The 22,586-nt window shown below is 43.9% G+C and overlaps 7 protein-coding genes across 20 annotated transcripts in view; 3 read left to right on the top strand and 4 right to left on the bottom strand.

The window, feature by feature from the left end:
- Window positions 1-569: 569 nt before the first annotated feature.
- On the bottom strand, window positions 570-2,024 carry eve (even skipped). The gene is made up of 2 exons (XM_036813360.3): window positions 1,771-2,024; window positions 570-1,699 (listed from the first exon to the last, which is right to left on the bottom strand). Exons 1-2 carry the CDS (start codon window positions 1,910-1,912, stop codon window positions 711-713), a joined length of 1,131 nt encoding a protein of 376 aa, XP_036669255.2. The 5' UTR covers window positions 1,913-2,024; the 3' UTR covers window positions 570-710.
- A 6,998-nt stretch (window positions 2,025-9,022) lies between these two features.
- LOC108009513 (WD repeat-containing protein 89) lies at window positions 9,023-10,526 on the bottom strand. The gene is made up of 3 exons (XM_017073932.4): window positions 10,388-10,526; window positions 9,365-10,331; window positions 9,023-9,309 (listed from the first exon to the last, which is right to left on the bottom strand). The coding sequence occupies exons 1-3, from the start codon at window positions 10,413-10,415 to the stop codon at window positions 9,069-9,071; spliced, it is 1,236 nt and encodes a 411-aa protein (XP_016929421.2). The 5' UTR covers window positions 10,416-10,526; the 3' UTR covers window positions 9,023-9,068.
- Window positions 10,527-11,206: 680 nt separating this feature from the next.
- On the bottom strand, window positions 11,207-13,030 carry eIF3j (eukaryotic translation initiation factor 3 subunit j). Its single transcript, XM_017073933.4, has 6 exons — window positions 12,872-13,030; window positions 12,567-12,658; window positions 12,255-12,368; window positions 11,897-12,185; window positions 11,696-11,832; window positions 11,207-11,632 (listed from the first exon to the last, which is right to left on the bottom strand). Exons 1-6 carry the CDS (start codon window positions 12,885-12,887, stop codon window positions 11,570-11,572), a joined length of 711 nt encoding a protein of 236 aa, XP_016929422.2. The 5' UTR covers window positions 12,888-13,030; the 3' UTR covers window positions 11,207-11,569.
- Window positions 13,031-14,656: 1,626 nt separating this feature from the next.
- Window positions 14,657-15,899, top strand: LOC108009515 (prenylated Rab acceptor protein 1). The gene is made up of 3 exons (XM_017073934.4): window positions 14,657-15,093; window positions 15,153-15,359; window positions 15,419-15,899. The coding sequence occupies exons 1-3, from the start codon at window positions 15,011-15,013 to the stop codon at window positions 15,708-15,710; spliced, it is 582 nt and encodes a 193-aa protein (XP_016929423.2). The 5' UTR covers window positions 14,657-15,010; the 3' UTR covers window positions 15,711-15,899.
- On the bottom strand, window positions 15,895-19,709 carry Pal1 (Peptidyl-alpha-hydroxyglycine-alpha-amidating lyase 1). Of its 3 annotated transcripts, none has more exons than XM_017073929.4 (6): window positions 19,457-19,709; window positions 19,035-19,212; window positions 18,735-18,975; window positions 17,726-18,225; window positions 17,130-17,564; window positions 15,895-16,591 (listed from the first exon to the last, which is right to left on the bottom strand). In XM_017073929.4, the coding sequence occupies exons 1-6, from the start codon at window positions 19,556-19,558 to the stop codon at window positions 16,422-16,424; spliced, it is 1,626 nt and encodes a 541-aa protein (XP_016929418.2). In that variant the 5' UTR covers window positions 19,559-19,709; the 3' UTR covers window positions 15,895-16,421. The 3 variants fall into 3 exon arrangements, with proteins under 3 accessions (XP_016929418.2, XP_016929420.2, XP_016929419.2); XM_017073931.4 differs by having other exon boundaries at window positions 17,061-17,564; XM_017073930.4 differs by lacking the exon at window positions 15,895-16,591 and adding an exon at window positions 16,669-16,712.
- A 516-nt stretch (window positions 19,710-20,225) lies between these two features.
- Window positions 20,226-20,775, top strand: Pdrg1 (Pdrg1 prefoldin-like subunit). The gene is made up of 2 exons (XM_017072712.4): window positions 20,226-20,517; window positions 20,571-20,775. The coding sequence occupies exons 1-2, from the start codon at window positions 20,286-20,288 to the stop codon at window positions 20,735-20,737; spliced, it is 399 nt and encodes a 132-aa protein (XP_016928201.2). The 5' UTR covers window positions 20,226-20,285; the 3' UTR covers window positions 20,738-20,775.
- Window positions 20,776-21,259: 484 nt separating this feature from the next.
- Window positions 21,260-22,586, top strand: part of Mef2 (myocyte enhancer factor 2) — a 48,222-nt gene continuing 46,895 nt past the window's right edge. For 6 of the 12 annotated variants that reach the window (XM_036813661.3, XM_036813663.3, XM_036813667.3 and 3 more), the window contains exon 1: window positions 21,262-21,963. The gene's annotated coding sequence lies outside the window, so the exon portion shown is untranslated. Of the gene's footprint in view, window positions 21,964-22,586 lie in introns of all 12 variants that reach the window. The other 6 variants (XM_065863563.2, XM_036813659.3, XM_036813666.3 and 3 more) reach the window with 3 other exon arrangements.

Genomic DNA, 22,586 nt, shown 5'->3' on the forward strand with positions numbered 1-22,586 from the left:
CCCAGCGGGGTGACTCCGGGTTACCCTCCCGCTTGGATCTGCTCGAATCGCATTAATAAGCCATTGGCTTGTGCCAATCCCCCGTGGATGCCGATTTCCTTCCCCGCCGGGGCATCCGTGCCCGAGGTTCCTACTCCTGATTGTGGGTGGGCCACTGGCCACTCCGAAGGACTCGCACTCGGCACGCTCTTCCGCTCGATTTGTGACAGTTTCCCTACGAAGGTCATCGAAGAGCAGCTGTCCCGCCAGGTTTCTCCACGGCTAATCCAAAGAGCCAGGTCCATAAAAGCAGCTCAGGTATATGTATCTATGCGTAACTCCCTCACTCGCCCAGGTAGTCGTATGCATCGTTTAATATTTATAGATCCCAGACTTTATTTTGATTTTTTGCTATAATAATGACTAGTTTAGTTACTTAACTTTAAAGATTGACTTTCCCAATCCCTCTTGTATATAGTTTTACCTTCCTCCGCAGTTGCATCTGTATCCAAAATCCCCAGAAGTCGTATGAATCGTTTAATTTTCAGTGATTTTCGCATTTATTTTTGATTTTGTGCCTTAACTATGACTACTTTTAGCTACTTAACTCTACAGTATGGTACAATCTTCGCGGGAATAAATAGGGGGAGGGTTGGATGACTAAGACTAGTTTGTACAATCTTTGGGGGATGATGAGGATGAGGGGTGGCCTCACTGCCAGGATGTGGGGCTTACGCCTCAGTCTTGTAGGGCTTGAAGAGCTTAGGCTTGGGCTCCGCAATCACGGTGGTCGTCGGCGGCGGCGACATGTCGGAGGCGGGACGCTTGGCACTGGGCATCAGGAGACCAGGAGCGGGCAGCGGACTGGTGGTGGTCAGGAGGGGAGCTGGAGCAGCTGATGGAGCCACTGGACTGCGGTCGAACACCTTGGCATGATCGGATCCCACTGGCGAGAGCGACAGCGTGGAGGAGTGCGGCGATGAGGAGGACTGCAGGTCCAGCGGCGGCGTCTGGGTCTTGGGCAGACCGGCACCCAATCCCGGATAGCAGGAGCCCGAGGGCAGGGCGCCCAAGAAGCCGGCGGCGGCACCGGCGCTATAGGAGGCAGATCCCGATGCGCTGGTTCCCATCATGTGCGGATGCATATGAGGGCCAGCGGGATGCGGCTGTGCTGGGCGAGCGGTGGGGATGTGGTACGGTGTGTAGCGGTACTGTCCATAGGGCGACGGATGGGCCGAGTGTCCCGAATGGCCGGGCATCTGCATGGCCTGCATCTGGGGCATGGCCATCGGTGGCATTCCACTGGCCATCATCGGATTGCTGGCCACGGCGGCGGCGGCAGCAGCGGCGGCAGCGGCGGCGGGGGCGTACGGCGGATAGGGCATGCCCACACTGTTGGCCGCCGCCTGGAGAATGGAGGCGGCGAAGGCGGGGTCGGAGTACACGGCGGCATAGGGCCAGGCGACGGCGATCCTCTGGCGCTTGTCCTTCATGCGGCGGTTCTGGAACCACACCTTGATGGTGCTCTCGGGCAGATTCAGCTGGGCGGCCAGTTCGCAGCGACGGGGGCGGGACACATAGTTCTCCTTGTAGAACTCCTTCTCCAGGCGACCCAGCTGGTCACGGGTGAAGGCGGTGCGATAGCGACGGACCGAGGGGTCGGCAGGGATCTCAGATCCACGACTGCCGTTCAGGGAGTTGTCCGGGCTGGAGAGGCATTCTATTTGAAAGAGGGGAAAAAGAAGCAGTTAGTAAATTGCCACTTTGGAGGAGCTGCATCTTCTAACTTACCATTTGGCGAGGGTGGAGGCGTCTGGGGTTTGCCGTACTGGGTGGCCATGAGGTCCACAACCAGGGGCTTCTGGTCGACACTTCTGTCGTCGGCGTGGTGGGCATGGTGGTTCTCCATGTTGTAGGTTCGATATCCGTGCATCTTGGGAGAGTGTTTTATGGTACTTATAGGAGAATTCTCGGTTTATTGGGAGAATCAAAGAATCGTAGGCAGTTGTTGACTGTGCGGCGGTCACAGCTCGAGTGTGCTGCTCTCAGCCACCCCGCGACCTTTTATACCTCACCGCTCCGCAGGCAAATGGCAGCCATCGAACTTTTCAGCCAATGGCAGTCAGGCAGGCAAGTGCGAAAGGGACAGCCAAATGAGCGGTGCTAATGTTGCGGTACTGAGAGAATCTACTGCTGGGATGCTGGACTGCTGAGCGGCGATTACGAGGCGGGAGCAGCGGGATGGAGCAGCAGGAGCACCATGGAAATCTTGGAGAGAGAGCTCCGATTTGGTATTCATAGCGGATGAGCGAATCTTTTGTCTCGCCCGCCCGCAGGCGGCTTTCTCCGCGGGAGCAAGCGGGATGGTCGAACCCCCTTAATAATGGGATTTTATCGGCTTCATCAAGAATGATATGGCATTATGCCGCTCAGTTGGGTGGTGTCTTGTTTGTGGGGTGCCTTGTATGTATCGGGGGTCGGGTCCCAAGTTATACATATATATATTTATCGATCGCCCAGCCAGCGAATTATTTGCGCTTTTATCAAGTCTTAATATAATGCCGCACGTTTAACAGCCTCACACTAGCTATTATACTGTGTTTGGTATAGTATAGCTCGGTTTGCTGAACTTTATCAACCACCCGACCCCCGCAATAACCATTTGGTATCTCTGTAGAGCCGGATAATGGGGGTACGGGAGCCCAGTTGCTGGGACTTAATTTGAAAAGTTTTCGGTTTCGTTTGGCAAAACATTTATTATGATGATATAATCATGCCCAGAGGCAACTGTACCGGGAAAGAGTGTCCTTTTTGGGGGACAGCTTGCGCAAATAGTGGGTGGATATGCATGGGTTGGTGAAAAAAAAATGTAGGACCTGGAACTACCTGCTCAAACGGGTTAAGCTCGCGGATCAGGGTTAAGTCGGCGCAAAAAATAACCCAGTTCGCTAGTCCGTTAATTGCACTATGGACCTGGACTTATATGTGTCCCTAATCCCTTCGACATCATTATTATGTGTTTTTATGACTTTCTAATGAAAAGGGCAGAGGTACCGGGTTCCAAGTCAAGCCCTCAGCTAATCCCAGCAAACAAATAAACATGGGATAGGATAGGATAGTTTAGGATAGTATATCGGAATCGGAATCCCCTGACTTCGCAACCCGGTTTCGGTATATAGTCAGGGTCCCTCGATCTAGGCAATGAAATTCCCTTTAATTCCCGAAGAAAGTAGAGCACAGCATGTTACAGAACTGAACCGATTGTTCAAGATGCTGCAATAAAATCTAACTCGAAAGTGAAACGAAAACGAGGACGAAAGCGAAACTCTGCAATTGACTAATAATCTGGCTGATGGCAAAGGGATTAACACGGCAGACACAGCGAGGAACCCATAGAGATCTCTGGGATCTCAGCTCTACGATCTCCGATCTGTCCCAGTTTCATTTCTAGTTCCATTGTTATGCATTACCGGGTAACCAAGAAGGATATCGCGCTCCTGCGAGTTAGTTAAAATTATTGGGTTATATTGCGCCGCAATTTGCATTGGCATTAACTCGTCGAGGCGGCGTAAACTACCTAGCTGGGTGACCTGGAAAAGGCCCAATGCAAGCCTTCTTGGCCGGGAAAGGTTCGCGAGGCTCGAACCGAACCGAACCCTACCCACAACCTACAACCTTGCCTATTGTGCACCGCCGGAGCCTTTGTCTTTGACTCCGTCCGGAGAATGGACCGCTTGGGTTAAGTCGTCAAGCGGGGCTGCGGCAGCGACAGTAAATACCCTTTATGGCGATCGGTTGGGTTGGGCGAAAGTGTCTGTCTGTCAGTCAGCAGTGGAAGTACCTGCCTTTACTCAATCCCAATACCCATCGATCCCGATACGCAAACACTTTCGCATTTCTTCAACTCGAAATACCAAGAAGCGAATCCCTAGCCCATTTGTTTGGCCCGTTTATTGCACATTCTGCACTCACAAAGCGCCGATCTCGCTGATTATGCCCGTCATCATGGCAAGTAAATGGCAAACACACTGGCCGGATTGTCTGCGCAATGGAAATACTGGCTAAAATTCGCAAAACGTTGAAGGGAAGGGCAGGGAAGGGCGGGGAAAAAGGCAAGAGACAGTGCAAAAATTGGCAATAAAACGACGAAAACGAGGGAATTATGCTTGATGATTGAGTAATTTCTGTAATAAAACAATTACAACAAAAAGGCCAAAAATTTATGATGATTGCGGGAGAAGGATGTGTTGAGTAAGTGATTCATCGCGAAATCCTTAAAGACCTATTCTTTGGGCAGAGTGCCAGCCAAGGATTGCTCAGTTTTTTATACTATGACCCTTTTTAAATTTTGTATTTGTCTTTAAGGATTTTTATTCCATTAACGAAAATTATTAATTATTAAAGAAAGGTATTTTTATACAATCCGTATTGACTGTGATGACTGAAAGATTTTAAAATTGTATATATAAGAAATGGTTTTAAAGTCAGTACATACTCGAAAACATTTCTGGAAAGCCAAAATCAGAAAAGTCTTGATATAAATATTTAAATCAGAACTATTGTTCGCATCATTATACTATTCACTAAATTAAAGACTTATAAAATGTGTCTGTTATTTATTCAGACTTTTAAGTTCTTCAAATAAAGTTCAATTTTCCTAATAACTGGATACTAATACATATATTATATTATATTATATTATATGGATTTGAAACGTCTTTCAATAAAACAGGAATCTTACAATTGTCCGTTTAATCACATGGATATTTTTTTCAAAATTACTCGATAGTTTATGTATAAAAGTAGGTTTTTCCAGGCAAACATTTTAAAAAATACTTTAAAATATTTTTATAATGTATTTGTCTAGCTCCGCCTCAATTTTCTCAAATTAAGCTGTATACTCTCTGCTCAAAGAGACCTTCCCATTCTTGGTGGAGGCATTAGAGCACATCATCCCTCGAATAAATGTGGTGGTTTGCATCCTCCACTTGAGACGGAATCTTACTCCCCGCACTCAAATAACCATAAAATGTCTGAGGAGTGTATAACAACATAAGTAATTTAATTTTCTAACAAACATCATAAAAAAGTGGTTCAGCTCAGAGAAAACTTTCCTAGACAATCGACGAATTAGCAGGCGTTTATGTGGGAAGTATATAAAAAAAGCACTTGATGAAAGTTCGAGCAAACTATTGCCTCATGTTTTTAATAGTTATACAAAACAACTTCACTACACTCAGAGCCCAGAGATTTTTATGGCACAACCTATTCATTTCCACCGAGGAAAAGCAGCGACCCAATCGAAGCTAAAATTTCCAATAATTGCCGGAGACAAAACAAACTGGCATATTTTATGCCCGAAGGAAGGAAACGACCTCATAAAAATATGAATGCCATCGAGAACAAATGGCTCTTAAAAACGAGAGCACTGCGAGGAGTTATGGCCACAATTACAGGTAAGTAGAGCGCTAACCTTGTCCGCGTTTTTCCAGGAGCCCAATATAAAAACCCGCGAAGAATTAAAAAATTAGAGCAGTTCGCTGGGTTCGGGGAAAAAAACTAGCGCAGCGAAAAAAGCGTACAATGGGAACAAAAAACATGATCTACTTTCCTAATACGGCCTAAGGTCCTCCGGCTAAGGTCCTCACAACAGGATACTCCCATTCCGCGAACTAGATCGCCGTAAATCGCCATAAAAATCTGCATATACCATATACCATAATTCCATCCAGAATTTGTTTGCTACGGAAACAAAAGAATCGGGATGTGGAAATGGAAAACGGGGCCATAAACCGTAAAGAGAGCAGGGCACAAAAATTGGCCGGACAGAACAAAAAACTGATCTAGTTTTCTAATGCAGCGAGGTCGCTCTCGATTCCCCGAGGATCCTTCCTGTGCCCTCGTTGTCCTGCGGTTCCGCCGAAGGTGCACCAATAAAAAGGCGCGTCCGCTTTGCTAGTCTCTATTTCCATATAGTCCTACAGTCCTACCTAGTTTTTTTCGGCCCAATTTTTAGTGGAAATTCGAACGTGCAATAAAACGGACGCATGTCCTTCCGAATGTCCGTTCCTCAGGACAACGACTAACTGCCGTAATTAGGAGGTTTGTAGGGCAGGCATCTCTCGAGGATCTAGGATCCGTGGTCCTCGAAGCAGACCCGGAAAAAGTGACAATGGAAAAAACTCATAAAAAGAGCAACAAAGTGGTCTAGAAAGAAAAAAATTGGCTCGCTTTTTGTGAAACAAAAAGAGGCCACAAAAAGCGTCCACGAGCCGAGAGACCGTTCTTCACAATCGGGTCAAATAATTAGGTGAGCGATTGTCCGCTCTTTGTGCGGCCCAATGATTAGCGGTTTCTTTTTTAGGATCGTGTTTTTGGAGGGCAGGGATTTTTAGGAGAACCACCAGCCTGGCAAACCATCAATGAGGGCGGTCAACAAAGAAGAAAAAACATCATTATTTGAATAAGTGTAGCCATTTCTTACATTTTTTGAAATTATTTATATTAAATTAATTTCGTATCAAGTTATAAGATCGGAAAGATGTTTATAAAATCTATAAATTATCCTATAATACACACTGTTAAGGCACATACTGGCAAGTATTTCGGCTTTCTAAATTAGTTATCTAAGATTCATAAGTTATAAAATATTTACTGAAAATCTTCCAGGTTCCATAGCAAACGGATAAAATTTGACAAAGTTTCTCGAAGTTTGAATTCAGAACAGACCTGTTAACCACTAAAGAAGGATGTACTCCAATAATTTGAAATTTAAATTGGGCACAATAAATAAGCCTGTTAATAAATTAAGATTATAACCCATTTGTAAGATATTATATCCTGGAACATAAATATTTTAAGTCCATCAACTCGAACCAGAGTATCACCCTGTAAATCAAAAATCTAAATTAAACTTTAATATAAATAAACGTTATTATTATAGATTTCATAAAATACAAATTAAATAAAATTCTAATATTTGAACTAAAAAACACATTTTTTAATAAATCCATCAAAATAAAATTTGCGAATTCCCAATTCCTGCTAACTTAAAGTGCCACCAAACTAAGGACTAGTCAAGGGATACTTTAAGTAAAGAAATACAGAAGTAAAGATGCAAATCGCGGCATCTGTGACAGAGTCTCCCACGGGTGGCCAAATCAATCGGACACGTTTACTATAAATACAGCGCATTGCGGTCTCCGAGGCAATTCAATTGAGCCTGTGACCAATTCCGATTCAGGCGAGGAGCGGAGAAGCGGAGGAGCTGAGCAGCAGGAGCTCGGGGTCAGATTCGCCAACAAACGCTGCTGGAAAGCCGCAAAGTGCAGGGTCAGATGCAAAAGTCGCGGGAGGGGGCAGGACCTCTAGGCAGGGTCCTTGGAGAGAGCAGTAGCAGTAGTCCACCGCATTGACGAATCATATCAAAGTGGAACACAGAGTCTCAGACTCGAAGGACTCAGGGTCAGGCATCCTGCTAACAGACATGTCAAATCACAGGAAAACAACGACGACAGGACACACAGTGCCGCCAAAGGAGCAAGGGAACTCAGGAAAAAATATAGAAGGTCCTGCAAAACAGCATCGTCTCACCGCAGCAAATTCGCGCCGACTGTGCGAGAACAGCGGGGCACACCATAATATTTTGGTTGCTCGACGAATTCTTCGCCCGGCAAACGGAAGACTCGGAGTTTTTGGGAGGAGTTTTCGAAGGAATTCCCGGGGCCTTTATTGATGGGCAATTAGCCACGGTGAGTGGCGGTTTTTGAGTGAGGCTGGCAGGACCTCTGGGCCACTCGGGGTCCCATCCACGTTGGATTCGCTCGGCAGGAGCAAACCCACAGCTTCAGTGGCGGCGTCGAGATATCTTCCTCTGTTTCCATTCCCATTTCTGTAATTTCTGTAAATTTGAGCAAATTAAGTCGTTCCGGTTGTGCCCGTTTTTAGGTGGTACTTCTGTAGCAATTTTATTTGTATCGTAGGTGTTGTATTTGTCAACATTTGGACTCCGCTCTCGGAAATCTGGACTCTGAACTCTGGACAGGCAGGCAGTGGCAGCGGATTAGCCGATTTGTGGGCACGGATTCGAAATGCCTACTGCAGCACTAATTGGGCCGCTCTCTGTGCGAAGGGATGAGGATGTGGATGAGGATGAGGGATTTGGAATGGATATGGATAGTAATATGGATGGTAATATGGCTGGTGGGAGGGGCAGAGGACGTTCTAAGGATGCGTTTATCTGCCCTGAGGACGTGCTAATTTTTTATCCAGCTGAGCTTGCTGCGAACAGAAAGTGAGCAATGAGTGCGCAGGTTGGAGGGTGAATTGAATCATTATTGCTGGTACACAGAGCCCAGCCGATTTCCCTCAAGGGATTCAAAACATATAACTTTTCCATATTGTTAAAAATGAAATGAAATAAATGAATATTTGCTTTTTTAATTTAATATTTCGTATTAAATATTTAATATTGGGATTAAATAAAATAACCTTTATATAAAACTTTCCATACTGATACTAAAATGGAATAGTAAAAATAAATACATTTTGAATTTGGAATTAAATATTTCGTATTAAATATTAGAATTAAATACAAAAAGAAGGAAATAAATATTGCATTCTATAATAGGATGTACATACTTACTTACTTACTTTAAACATTTTTAATTTAACACAGATGAATTAAAAATATCAAACTTTGTTGCCGTTTTTTTATATTTTACACAACAAAAAAATTCAATATTTTTGAATTAAGGCGCCATGTATTCTTCCTCTTCTTCTTCTTTCAAAAACATTGCATACTTTCCTGATTACATTTTTGGAATAAAGTTCATGTAGATAATATGTAAGAATTACGTAAACCTAACAAGATCTGCCAAAAGTATGCTACAAATTTTATAAGCTAAACGTAAGCCTCTTACGTACCGACCCGGTTTCAAACCAGACACTCATTGTCAGCCAACAAACGAAATCGTTTCACAGTGATCTGGTAGCTCTGTCATTTCCAACGCCAAGGGTTGCCACCTAATTAGGACAATTTGAATTACTTAATTCAGTAAATCTTTATTTAAATTTTAAATAACAAACATTTAATATGGTGCCTTCTTACGAGACTTCTTCTCCTTCTTAACTTTCAGCTTGTCACTGCTGCCTGGGGTTCCACTGGGGTCCTGTGACCAAACAGTAACAATGCCGGATTCGCCACCCGTTATCAGTAATCCTTTCTTGGAATCAAACAGACTGTCCCTCACGATCTGCTTGTTTCCCTGAAAATTGGCCAGCGGCTGCAGTTCATTCTTGTTGGTAACGCTCACGGAGCGCAGAATCTCCCTTAAAGATAAGTAGTTAGTTTGGGGTACCAGAGAAAAGTCATTTAAACACTCACCCCTTGTTGAAATTCGTGCCCGCCAGCAGAAAGACTCCTCCGTCCTCCTGGTTGTGGGCACCAATCAGGTTGAAGTTGGCCGCGTTTTTGCGTCTTATTGCTGCCGTGACATCTGTCCGCTGGAAGGAGGCCACCTCGTCACCCTCCTCGCTCTCGTAGCTCTTAAAATCGCCCGTGGTTGTGATGCAGGACACGATGTCCTTGTCGTAGACGTTTTTGTGCCACTCCAGCCGGCCCACACTGCTCTCGGTGTTTAATGTGCTCATCAGGGCATCTTCCTCTTCCGCCTCCTTCACATCGAAGATGTTTATCAGCCCATCCACACTGCCCGTGGCCAGGAGATCCGGATTCTGGGGATGGAACCGTACCGAGGTGACTGTGTCCTCGTGGCTTTCACAATAGCAGCCCATCTGCCGACGCTCCCGAACGTCGTGGAACAGCAGGAAGGCGTTGCTCTCGAATTGCTCGGTGCCACAGCAGATGACCCGCCCATTGGCGTTCCTATCGAAGCAGCACATTGACTTGGGCACCGGCCACTCCTGGTATTTGTGGCGGTACTTGAATCTCGCCTGCTCGCCCTTCAGCCGTAGATCGTAGAGGCGCACATAGCCATCGGTGGTTCCCACAACGATGTTGTGGGGTCCCTCGTCAAGGAAGCGGATGCCACAAATGCTGACAGGCTGCGGGGAGTCTGTGGGCGGCAGAAAGCTGAAGTTAGCCAGTTTCCCGGCGCCCGCATCCAAGTTGTAGATGTGCATCGCCGAACTGGACAGACCGACAGCAACCCGGGTGAATCCCTCATCGGCAGCCAGACTGAGCACATATTCCCGCTGCAAGGACACGCTGGTCTCATCCTGCGGCTTGTACTTCAGCTGGAATTCGGCGGCCAGTTCCTGGGGGCTACAGGTGTCCTCGTCGCCGATGTCCTCCTCATCCTCCGAGTCGGGCAGCTCCTCTTCGGCAGCCTCTGTAATGAGCAAGGATTTAGTAAGCTGCATTAAGAGGCCCAGAACTTCGTTAAACCTTGGCAATACTTGTTGAAATCACTCATTCTTGTTGGTTGTTGACTTCATGCACGTGTATTGAACCGCTTTAGAGATGGGCATCTATCTAGTTTAGTGCTAGCTTATAGCTAGATGAGTTCCGATAAACGATTTAATGGGAAAATTTGGTTGACCAATCGAGCTTTTCGCCATGTCTTAATTTATAACATCAGCCAATCTAAAATTAAACAGGATTATAATTATCGTAATGACATGGTTAATTATCTAGCCTTTTTATCAAGCCAAATCGAGCAACATTACTTTCAATGCTTCTTCTTGCCCATACAAACAAAACAATTCTCAACGAAACGCCTTCAAATAAGGTTACCAGATCTCAGATTTTAGGTCTAAAATTAAACAGGATTATAATTATCTTAATGACATGGTTAATTATCTAGCCTTTTTATCAAGCCAAATCGAGCAACATTACTTGCAATGCTTCTTCTTGCCCATACAAACAAAACAATTCTCAATGAAACGCCTTCAAATAAGGTTACCAGATCTCAGATTTTAGGCGCGAATGGTAATGATCGAAAAACATATTTTATAACTTTCGTTATTTTTTAATTTAAAAAAGGATATTTATTAAAATAAATACCATTTTTAAAATATTTTGTTAAGGCAACAAAAATTGAAATTTACTGTGTAAAATAGCCCAACAGATTTAAATTTTTTTATTTTAAAAGTTCTTTAAATTTTTAAATGAAATTAAATGTATCCCAAACAAATATATATAATTGTCAAAAAAAAAATATGTTAACCCATACAATTTCCCATAAGCCCACAACCAACAAAATCATTACCATTTAATATCGATCTGTAGATTTATTCTTTATACAAAAGTGAATTTCACAAGAAGCCATTCCGAATACGACATACATATGCATTTGCCATAAGTCAGTTGCCTAAATATTCTTTCGGTTTGGAGTTGGTTTTGCGTGTTCGTTGAGGTTTCTTGATTGACTGACTTGACTGTGTTTAGTTTTGTTTTGTGTTCTGTACGGTCATATAAATATATATGTACATATTTATATAGGTTCTGCTTCTTTATATTCAACAAAGGACTCAATTTCCTGCGCAGCATCTCTAACAAGAAGAACTCTTCAACAAGCAACTATGTATTCAATAATTAGATATATGCGGGTTACAATATAGTTCCTATTCACATGAAGTCGTCATAGTCTTCGGTGAAGTCATTGCCATACTTTTGGTAACCGTCAATGTCCTACGGATAAAAGGGTTTTATTAGTTATAATCAGCAAATGTAAAGGTGGATCCAAGGACTCACGTCGTTCTCGGTGCGCAGCGTAACCTTGCCCTTGCCCTTGCCAGCGGGCTTCTTGGCATTGGCCTTTTCCAGCTTCAGCTTTTCCGAGTGCAATATCTCCACGTTCATTTTGACCTTTTTGATGTCAGCGGCGCTCACTTGATAAGGTGGAAAATCAGATCAGATAAGGTTTATTTGGGTGTAAGCCGGCTAATCACTTACGGTTCACGCATAGGCTGCGCACCAGATCTTCGACGAACTGGGGGAAGTGCTCCGATTCCCGGAACTGGGCCACCTTCCAGCTGATCGTGGCGCCGAACTCCTTGAACTCCTCCTTGCTTTCCGGATTGAAGGCATCGAGGCCGCCGCTCGTACTCGTCACGCCGAAGGCATCTTGGGCGTGTTTGAGGTCCGAGGCCTCCTGGATTTTTTGCAGGCGCAGCTTCTCGGCCAGTTTATCCTCGGGTGATAGGTTGGCCAGTCGTTCCGCCTCCGCTTCCTCCTCCAGCCGCTGTGGGTCAAGGATCCCGAATGGGTAATGTAAACTCTGAATGACTATAGGGTTTAGGGGTTATTCTACCGCTTGCTGCTCCAATTTGGCCTTTAGTGCCTTGCTTGGCTTGGTTTTGGCTGGGGCTTCTGTTTTCGTGGGCTTCTCCTCGTCCTTCTTTTCCTCCTCGTCCTCCCAGCTGTCCTGCGGATGGGGAGTGGGCAAAAGATTGGGTCAGTATGCTGCGAAAGTGCACACGTGTACAGCGCGAAACGAAAGTGAAACCGAGTGCACACAAAAACAAGTTTTGGCCCGTGGCTCTTTGTTGTTGTGCTCGTGGCTCGATCTGCATATAGCATTGCTTTCGGTTTCTGTTGGATTTTTGGGTAGTGGGTGGCGCACCTTGATGTCCTCATCTTCGTCCTCGCCCTCCCATTTGTTTACGCTGGCGGCTACATTCGGCAGGATGACCACTTCACTGTCTGCTGCTGATTCTGCCAGGTCACAGAATGAATCACAGGGAAATCGGAAAAATAAAAAGGGTTTCGAATACGGTTAGTTGGCGGGCGCACTGGCTAAAAATACTCTTCAAGGCTGGTTGCATGGCACTCCAACAACAACAGCAACAACGACCACGGCGACCACGTTTATTGTGCGCCCCAAATGACGCACCGCCCCCGCTGACGCCCACGCCCCTGGGAACTCACCCCAATCGTCGGCCATAGCTGCGGATCTTTATATATCTGCGGGATTTGTGCTTTTGGATGGGTTTGTGCTAGGATCGACTTGGTTCCAGCCTCGCAGCGATTTCGGGAATTTTCCAAAACCAAATCTACTAGGGGTGGAGAAACATCAATGGTAATATCGATGTAATGACAATTCTTGCAAACATCGATATTAATCTATCGATGTTTTCACATTATATTAATTTCTTATAAATTTGTTTAATCTTGTGCCTAAAATGTAACGTTTTGTTGGATGAAATCGTGGAAGACATAAACATGAAAGTTTGCTATTTTAATACAACCTTCCCAAATTTCATTGTACATAAGTTGTGAGTTCAACTGTTTGTACCAGTGACCGAAAATAGCTGTTATTGTGTTATTTTTAACCGACGAAATAAAAAGCGTATTTAATGCCTCCTATACCAATATTGCAATTTTTAAAAATATAACGATTTTTTTCCGACTTTTATATAAAAGTCAGAAAATAACTGTTATTCTCTGATCGGAAAAATTAAAAGGCTTACAATAACTGTTATTCCATGACTTAAATATTAATTATTAATTATTTATTTAATTATTATTAATTTATTTTAAAAAAATATAACTTTATATGTCAAAAAAAAATTGTTTTTTAATGGTCAGGAATATAAAGGTTTTAAATATCTATTGCAGACGGGAACGACACAGAAAGCTCGTCTACTGGAATTGGGTTGGTTCCTCCTCTTCTAAGGAGTTCGCCTTTTTACATTAAAATAAAAATATGACATTTGCTTAACGTTAGATAAACTGACTGGATTTAAATTAGTTATAATATTTAAGTATACATATACTGAAAATTGCATTAAAAGCAGTTATTTGTAATTATTATATGATTACTTAAATCTTTTAAAAAACGTATCCTAAAAAGATCTGTTTAGTTCCCGTAATAGTAGAGTAATAATAAGTTCTAAAGTTTGTATACTTGAACTTCTTGAAGCGGCGAAACTCTGGGACATAAATTATACGTTGTAGATTCAAACATGGTTTTGCAGTTAATTAGTTTTTAATAATTATCCATTTTTGAAGTGTAGTGCGTGGTGTAAGACTGTCAGTATTAGTTTTAGTCTACATCATTGCAGGATGCCAAGGGACCAGAGCCACGCGGATCTAAAGGACACAAGTAACAAACAGATTCCTTAAGATTCATACGTAGGGCTATAAAAAATTTCAAATCCTTATATTTATAGGAGTGGTCTACCAAAGAAATGAGGTTGATAGTGTTTAAAATTGTGGGTGAACTTCGGAGTATCCTGCGGAAGTTACTTGAGGAAGTGGATTGGTTGGACTTGTATACTCGGCAGAGAATACTAGAGGTGGAGAAATGTCTGCGAACATCAATATTTATCCACCTCTAAAGAATTCTTTACAATGCATCCTCCAACGATGCTCGAATCGGCTCAAACAAAACGATATTTTTAAGTGGATTTGCCCAAATTCGGTCTGGCCACTCTACGCAGTACGGGCAATTGCATCCAGTGTTGCCAATTTAGTTATTTCTCCACTAGATCTATCGGTCTTATATTTGCAAGCGGGAATTTTAGCTGCTTTCCACGCAAAGCTTTCGTAACAATAGCCTTATAAATTCATCTGGTAACTTCAAGTATGTACTTGTTTTCCTTAACGATGTCAACCTTAAGTACTTCCATCTTATTAATTGATTAATATGCCATTAAAAATGTATGGCTATTTTTAGCTTTCTTAAAGACTGGTACAGCTCTTTTATGACCCGAAGAGTTGGCAACACTGATTCTATCCTAGAACTATCTGCCACATCAGATTTTTTCAAACTTTCTGTACTGTTTTCCCAGAAAAGAACAATGTCATAGCAAATTAAGAGTGAATTGTGATAGCAACATCGAAAGCAGCCGTTTGTGTCGCACCGCCTCCATGTAGCATTGGCCCCGCTAAGTCCTCGTTGCTCCCCAAACGCCACAGCATCCGCAAAACAATTCCCGAACCAAGTGAAGATACACCAAACACTTGTAGAACGCCCACGCAGGGTAAAAAAAAGAGTCGCAGATTGCAGCGAAGACGTGTCACTAAGATAAGAGTTCAGCAGAGCTAAGAAAAGGAGGACTCGAAATGGCCCAAACCAGCGGGAACTTGTCCGGGAACATGCAGCCGCCACCGCCCTCGGGAGCCCGGTTTTCCGTGGACTTTCAAAGGTGAGTGACCTATAGACAGGACATACAAGTCCCAAACTAATGCACCATATACTCCACAGCCTGCCCACACTGGCCAACATGCCATCGCCGCTGCAGATCTTCCAAATGGTGCGCAACTCCCTGCGACCCTGGATCGTCTTCTTTAACATCAACAACTTCAAGACGGCTGTCAGCATGCAGCGCCTCAATAACCGTGTGGTTCGGAATCTCTCCTACTTCCAGGCCAACTACGTCTTCATCTTCTTCGTACTGATGATCTACTGCCTGTGAGTCATCCCAATGCCCACCTTGAACCATACTAACTACTTATTGTAATCCCCTCCAGCATCACGGCGCCCTGCATTCTGCTGGTCATCCTGGCCGCCGCCTTTGGGTGCCACAAGCTGCGCGTGCGCAACAGCAACATCACCGTGGTGGGTCACCAGCTGACGCCAAGCCAGCAAATAATAGCCCTCAATCTGGCCACGGCGCCCGTGCTCTTCCTGGTTGGTGCGGGAGCTGTGCTTTTCTGGACACTGGGCGCCTCTTGCTTTGTAATTGCAATGCATGCAATCTTTTACAACATCGATGCTATCGTGACGGAGGAGAACGAGGGATTCCTCGCTCAGGTTGTCTGACCGCCAGCCAGAAGCTGAAGGTTACGTCTTCTGGGATCAGGACAACCCGCGACGAGGTCGAGGAGCACACATATTAGCCACTATGGGGCCTTATTAGTCGATACGATATGCAATATTTCATATTTATAAAGAATTCTAGTTTAGTTTTAGCCGCAGACATTGAATAAAAAAAACACACAAGCAATGACAGATTCATAAGACTATATTCCATTTGGCAAATCAATCGCAAGAGAGGAGACACATTCGGCAGAGAATTTCAATTTAACTCTATAAGCAAGTTTTAATTAAGTAAAGCCATATGATCCTTGTGTTCTTTTAAAAAACCACCTGTTTAAAAAGTTAAGTAGAGGTTGACGACTAAAGTCGATGGAGTTGTTTATCACCCTAAAATGGGTACCATTCGGCACTCCAATATTATAAAATATTTATAAGTAGCATTGGCGTTTTTTTAACCTATCTCGCTTTAAATTAACGCTAAAAGTATGGATAAAAATATATCTTTGGAATGTCCTAGCAACCTTGAATGAAATCGAATATAAATACTCCCTAGTGTGAATTTCTCTGCGGAATGTGCCCCTACAAAAAGTGAAACTAAATCACAACGAAGAAACACGCATAGCACGACGAGTACAACTAAGTCGGTATTTCAATGAGGTACAGGTAGTTAGAACTAGGAATGCTTCGTTAGCTGCGTAAGTCTTGGTCCATCGCCTAGGCAAACTGAGCGCTCGCCAGCGACTTTGTCTCCTGCTCCTCATCGCTGGCCTGCTGGTCCAGCTTCTCAAATCCATTGCGATCCCGATCGAGCAGACCTCCAAGCTTGAAGCCTTCGCTCTTCTCCCACGCGTGACGACGACTGCGGGCTCCAAAGGGTAGACAACCTGTGGGATATGTGGGGTTTACAGATTAAGTAACAATTGCCATGAGATCAACGGGCACAAGAACACTGAGAGATCCCATTCCCCTTTTTAGTTCATGCATAGATCTTCGATCTGGCGTGCACTGAAACAAACCGAAAACAAAAACAGAAGACTCGTAATGACAAAAAGGTACATTTTGTAGGTATGCTTATGTATTTTGTATAAAGGATTTGTATAATATGGATCAGTAAATGCAAACGACATTTTAGTTACAAAATATAATTTGCAAGCAAAAATACAAAACACACTTATATAATACATGCTGTGCGGTGTACGAAACCAAAAAAGCGGGAATAGCAGCCATATAAGGAGATTCAAAGGTAAACCAATACAAACTTATAAATAAGGGTTACTAATACAGTTAAGTGTAAGTGACAGCACAACACAGGACATTGAGTGAGGGGTGTTAGCACTGAGGATCAGCAGAGACTCTGGTTGGAAGCAGTCAGCTGGCGGTACACCAGGTCACTGGGCGGAGCGGAGCTGATTGCTTGGTTACCTCGTTTCCTTCGCCGGGCGAAAATCAGAGCCAGGGCAAAGGTTGAGCCGGCGAAGAGGAGCATAAGCGAAGCCACCAGAATGGCCTTGCCACTGGGGTGGTGCACAGTCTGCGCCGGCGCCGCCGACTCTCCCACAGCCCGGCTAATTGCGCTGTTGCTGGAGTCCTTAGTGGCCGACAAGGACATCGGCTTGGCAAGCGATCTGTGCACGAACTTGTGGATGCGCATTGGATTCAGCTCGGCCACGTAGATCTCGTTGCCATCGGCGGTGACCGCCACATCGTGCGGGTTCTGGAACTCTAGGTTATTGGGACCGAATTTCGATACCAGTTGCTTGCTTCGCATGCTTAGCACAAAGCCGTGCACCTCGTTGTAGTGCTCGGGATGGATTCCCAACTCGGCGGTGGGTCCGTTCACAATGACCAACTGCCCACCTAAAGCGGAAAAGGGATATATTTAGGGGAATAGTATATTGGGGCTTCGTAGTAGTAGTCTAAGTAGTGAAATCTCGAGAAGCCAAACGAACGTCAATCGGTCGAAAGATTCTTATGACACCTCATGAAAACCGATACCAAGAGAAGATTGATCCACTCACCCGTTGCCGGGGTGTAGGCCATGCTGAAGAGACGGTCCCCTATCAGCTGGCTGTGGTACTGTGAGTGGAAGGTGCCGTTAATGGAGGAGAAGCACTGCACCCGTCCGTTCTCTCTGTCCGCCGTACAGATCAGCTGCAGCTCCGGAACGAGAGTAAGGGCGTGGGGAATGGCGAAGTAGTTTTGGGGCGCCACGTCGAAGGATATGCCGGAGAAGGTGTTCTGTCCCCACGAAAGGATTAGCTCGCCTGCTCGCGAGTACTTGAGGATGCGGGCATTGCAGTATCCATCGGCCACAAAGAAGTCACCGTTGTCCAAGACCGCCACGGAGGTGGGCTTGCAGAATTTCCGCCCGGAGCCGGGTTGAAAGGCCTCGCCCAGAGTAAGCAGTGGTTTTCCATCGCCTCCGCGTGGCGGGAACTTGAAAACCTGGTGCATGGCCACATCCGTCAGCCAAATGTTGTCCTCGGGGTCCACTGTCAGGCCATGTGGCATGTAGAAGCTGTGAATGAGATTCAATTAGACAGGGCTTACTGATGAGACAAAGCTGTATAACTTAGCTGACTATCTACTTCTTACAAACAATCCGCCTTAGAAGTAATAACTGTTACTTTAAAGACCAAATTCTCGTCTCTATCTTAAATTAAGATTAGGATTAGGATTTAAGCCTGAGTTAGTTAATCATGTTCTATATTTGATAATAGATATGTCTAAGTACTTTTGAATTTATAAAATTGTTTATGAAAGTGGCTTTTTAACTGCTTACTTTGTTAGCCTGCACTAGATAAGCATATACTGCACTATAAGCACAAACAAAGTTCACGAAAACAAAATAATGCTAAAAAGCAGATGAAATTGATAATAATCAAGTTGTGAAATCATCTGGTGGGTCTATATTGTACAAACTAAAATGTCACGTATTAAGGGACAACCCTTACATATACTATACCCATGTTTTTGTTAATAAACTGGGTAAAGGTGTTAAGAATTCAATCATCTACAGATCCTTACAAGTTCTTGCCACAGTCGTATTGCACTTTGCCCGTTGCCGGCTCCAGTGCCAGGATGGTGCTCTCCCTGATGGGTCCGCGGTACTTCTCCTGGAACTGGTTCCTTATGTCAAAGGTGGTCTGACCCCAGATGCGGTCCACGCGATGAAATATCACCACGTTGCCAGCCTTGTCGAAGCTCACGGCTGTCACAGCTCCCAGCTTGACATTGTTCGCCGGCCAGGCGTTTTGGTAAACATAAGCTGGGCACGGAATTCAAGGTTATTATAGGGTATTCGGTTATTGAAGGATGTCCACTCACTGTTGTTCAATTTCAACAGCTCAGTCTTAACATCGGTAATGGTTTGTTTGGGCGGTTGTGGCCAATTAAGCTGCGTGACCGCCGATCCTGCTCCGGATCCCTTGAGAATCTGCTGCAGGCGTTCGTTGTTGTTGCTATTGTTGTCCACATTTTGCAGATAGCGTGGCGAACTTTGAGTCTGAAAAGGGTTTTTGAGATTAAGATTAGCCCCAGGTAGAAAATGAATAATTGCCACGGAGCACAAAGCACCTACATACGCACACACGCGAAATACACACAATGCAGCGAAATCAATATGCCGAACATCTGTGCACACATTGCAAACATATGTTTGTTTGGGTCAAGGAGCGTTAGGGCTCTTATAAACTGGTCAACTGTGTGGGTGGATGGATGCCCTGTTTATATCCGGGGATGGGATTTACCTGTGACACCGCTGGCTGGGGGAAGAGGAAGAGGTGGAGGAGCAGGCAACAGATTGCCAGGGATTTGCTGCCCAGGCACTTGGCGCTGTCAGTGGAATGCATTGCTTCGGAGTCCCTGTGAATATATATAGCTGCACGAATGTTGGAGGAGATCCAGTCCGGTGTGATAGTGCTCGTAAACAAACGTCTCGTTTCGGAACTACAAAACTACTTGTGACGCGGCCATCTTTGCTTGCGACTGAGATGTGATGTGTTCAGGGGCGCAGGTTGAATGAATTGAATAGGGGATAGATACGTTGCAATTTTAATGTCCTGTAGTGTGACCATATTAGGTATGGGAATAAGGATTGGTATAGTGCTCCTTATATTTAAATCTCACTTAAATTAGGTTTAAAAGTAACCAGAAAATTGATTTATTGAATACTTTAAAGATATCTGAATGAAAATATCTATTACTTGACAAATTTCTATTTAAAGCAGAACTTATTTTGTCTTTCAATATGGCTTATTTGTCTACACTTTTGTGGACAGAAGTAAATAGATTTTGATTTTGCGTTTATATATATCATTCATAGAAGTTATTATAATAATATGTGATGTAAGGGTCAAAAACATTCAATAGGATATTATTCTTGGATTTCTCTGGTCGACAATTATAAATAAACACGGCCTTCTTTATTTTTGAATAACTAAGATTAAATAAATTACCACTAAGCCCCTGACAAAACAGCTGTGACCGAGGCGTTAGTGAATTTATGGGTTTCCCTGAACGTTTTTGTTTACTTCCGCGTTGAGTTCCGAACCGTTCAAAAAGAAAAACACACCCAAAATGTCACAAGCGGATCTGGATAAAAGCATTGAGATAATAACCAAGACCGAGGAGTTGGCCGACAAAATAATGGCCAACAAGCAGGAACTGACTGTTATGGATAAACGACGGCAGGAAACTCGGGAAGCATTGCGGCTGATGGAAAAGTCCGAGGACAAGAAAGTTTGGATCACCATTGGCAGCATGCTAGTCAAAATGGAGAAGGAAAAGGCCTTATATTTGCTAAAGAAAGGTTGTCCACTACTTCCTATAACAAATCCTCTTATTAATAAATGCTTCCTGCAGATCAACACCAAATTGAACAGCAAATCAACCTGATTTACTCCGACCAGAAATTGTTGGTCAATAAACACCGCGATCTGGAGTTCAAATCGCCCTTTTCGGGCACTAATCTCAAGCCCCTTGAAAAGAAGGAGTTCGATGCTCTGAAAGCTAATCTACCAATGCTGTGAAAGTAGTTTTTTAAGTAAAGTTTTTATTTCAAACCCGGCATGTTTTGTTTTGGTTCAGCAATGTGACCGTAGGAGGGACGGCAGAAAATGCTAGGTTTTGTACGGCTAAGTTAAAACAGGTTAACTCCCGGAGTAATCGCTATTTTCGAAAATTTAAATTAATTTAATCGACTTATTCTATATTTGAAAATGTAGCTCCCTCAAATTGTATTATTAATTTCCCTTTTCATGAGAACACATACGATCAATTTTTAAAATTTCAATCTGTTTTTTAAGTCTTACATCGGTTTGATGTTGTGGTTACCTTGAATTCCTTTAACTAAGTTCATTATGGTAATTGCAACTCTGTCAATTCAAAGTCAAAACTTTGGAAAGTTAATTTAGTAGACCCTTAAATTTTGTGTTGGCGCCAAATACGTACATCGCTAAGAACCACCAATCGACTTATCGGCGCACTGCCATCGCCAGGTGTGACCGTAGCCCGCGACGAGTGTGACCCACCCGCGCAAAGCTCCCTCAGCACATTTGTTGTAGCGCTCCGTCGTTGTTGACTTGTTTCGTCGTAGGCTCCGATTGGACCGATCTGATCAGACTTTGAATCGATCGCTTTGATTTCGAAACGCTGACTCTTAATCCGGGAACTAGCCTAGTATATAGGATCAGATCAAAACAACGCTGACATTATTGAAATATACCCCAAAAACGGGCGAAAACGTGCGCTCTTACGTCGGTCGCGTGAGTGTGTGTTTGTGTGTGGTGAGTTCTCCTCAACCCCCCACCCCCCCGTCGCCCACGTCTCGCTCAGCGCGCAAAAGTAAATTTTAGTGCAAATAAATTGCTTTGCTTATCTCGAAGCGCGCGCTCGCATGATGAACGCAACTGTGTGCGTGCGTGTGTGCTTGTGGGGAGTGAGTGTGGCGAGTGTTGTTAATTAATTTACAAAAGTCGCTCCTGTTTGGCGAACAACAGAGAACAACAATAACAAACAGCAGGCGAGGCAGTGCAAAAGTGCGAAAGCGTAAGAAAAACAAAAAACAACGCACGTCCTAACGGTAGTTGCATGTGGGCCACTTCGCCCACCCAACCCCCCCACCCTTTTCCGGAAAACGAAAGTTCTTTTACATGTAACACAACAACACTCTCAGAACGCAGAGAACGAGAGAGAGAGCGAAAAGCCCCAGAGCGTGAGAGGAGAGAGAGAGCCATTTGGCCTTGAACTTGCGACGGTAAGTTGAATTTAGCCTTTCTGTTTCTGCCACTTATTCCACCTCTTTGAATGCACTTCTTGTAATGTTGAGTTCAAAAGTCGGTTGTGATATTACTGACCATCTGAAAATCCCTCATCTCCTATTATACGATAAAATTATCTATTTGGTGAATTAGTTCCTTATACCAATTTTGAATTTGGGATAAGTTCGAGGAATACATATGTTAGTAATAAGAAATCATCAAAGCTTCAATGTAGTTTCCCATCCTCTATTACTATTGGGGAAATGATCAAGATTTTGCACTATTCAGATATAAAAAGTACAAGAAATATTGTAAATTAAGCCGAACTACTAAAACTACATAGAACTTAACATCTTTAGATTTAACAACTGACTTTATTGGCAATTAAGTTAAACATTCCTTTGGTGTGATCATCTCTATAACTCAAACTTGTCATAAAACAGTTCAAGTTTTAAAAGTTCGATATAGAATCATCCATTTCTCTGTGCAGCTCAAACTCGAATTTTCCACTTAATAGTTTTGTTTTGCATATCAGATCGTTTTATCCAACTGCAGCATAGAATTAAGTGGCTCTTCCCCTCTAATTTTCTTTTATTTTGCCCTCTCTCAATGAAGCGAC

The sequence above is a fragment of the Drosophila suzukii genome, chromosome 2R (assembly GCF_043229965.1).
Source record: "Drosophila suzukii chromosome 2R, CBGP_Dsuzu_IsoJpt1.0, whole genome shotgun sequence".
Classification (NCBI taxonomy): Eukaryota; Metazoa; Arthropoda; class Insecta; order Diptera; family Drosophilidae; genus Drosophila; species Drosophila suzukii.

Bases quoted from the DNA above. Each gene is read 5' to 3' on its own strand.
- eve (XM_036813360.3), bottom strand. From the start codon at position 1,912: ATGCACGGATATCGAACCTACAACATGGAGAACCACCATGCCCACCAC. The intron at 1,700-1,770 runs GTAAGTTAGAAG...TCTTTCAAATAG, and splicing joins GCCTCCACCCTCGCCAAATG to AATGCCTCTCCAGCCCGGAC.
- LOC108009513 (XM_017073932.4), bottom strand. From the start codon at position 10,415: ATGAGTGATTTCAACAAGTATTGCCAAG. The intron at 10,332-10,387 runs GTTTAACGAAGT...TGCTCATTACAG, and splicing joins TTTCAACAAGTATTGCCAAG to AGGCTGCCGAAGAGGAGCTG. The intron at 9,310-9,364 runs GTGAGTGTTTAA...CTTATCTTTAAG, and splicing joins GGCACGAATTTCAACAAGGG to GGAGATTCTGCGCTCCGTGA.
- eIF3j (XM_017073933.4), bottom strand. The intron at 12,186-12,254 runs GTAGAATAACCC...CTTGACCCACAG, and splicing joins CCAAATTGGAGCAGCAAGCG to CGGCTGGAGGAGGAAGCGGA. The intron at 11,833-11,896 runs GTAAGTGATTAG...CACCTTATCAAG, and splicing joins GCGCAGCCTATGCGTGAACC to TGAGCGCCGCTGACATCAAA.
- LOC108009515 (XM_017073934.4), top strand. From the start codon at position 15,011: ATGGCCCAAACCAGCGGGAACTTGTCCGGGAACATGCAGCCGCCACCG. The intron at 15,094-15,152 runs GTGAGTGACCTA...TATACTCCACAG, and splicing joins TTTTCCGTGGACTTTCAAAG to CCTGCCCACACTGGCCAACA. The intron at 15,360-15,418 runs GTGAGTCATCCC...AATCCCCTCCAG, and splicing joins GTACTGATGATCTACTGCCT to CATCACGGCGCCCTGCATTC.
- Pal1 (XM_017073931.4), bottom strand. From the start codon at position 19,558: ATGCATTCCACTGACAGCGCCAAGTGCCTGGGCAGCAAATCCCTGGCA. The intron at 19,213-19,456 runs GTAAATCCCATC...AACCCTTTTCAG, and splicing joins CCCAGCCAGCGGTGTCACAG to ACTCAAAGTTCGCCACGCTA. The intron at 18,976-19,034 runs GTGAGTGGACAT...TTCCGTGCCCAG, and splicing joins GCTGTTGAAATTGAACAACA to CTTATGTTTACCAAAACGCC.
- Pdrg1 (XM_017072712.4), top strand. From the start codon at position 20,286: ATGTCACAAGCGGATCTGGATAAAAGCATTGAGATAATAACCAAGACC. The intron at 20,518-20,570 runs GTTGTCCACTAC...TGCTTCCTGCAG, and splicing joins CTTATATTTGCTAAAGAAAG to ATCAACACCAAATTGAACAG.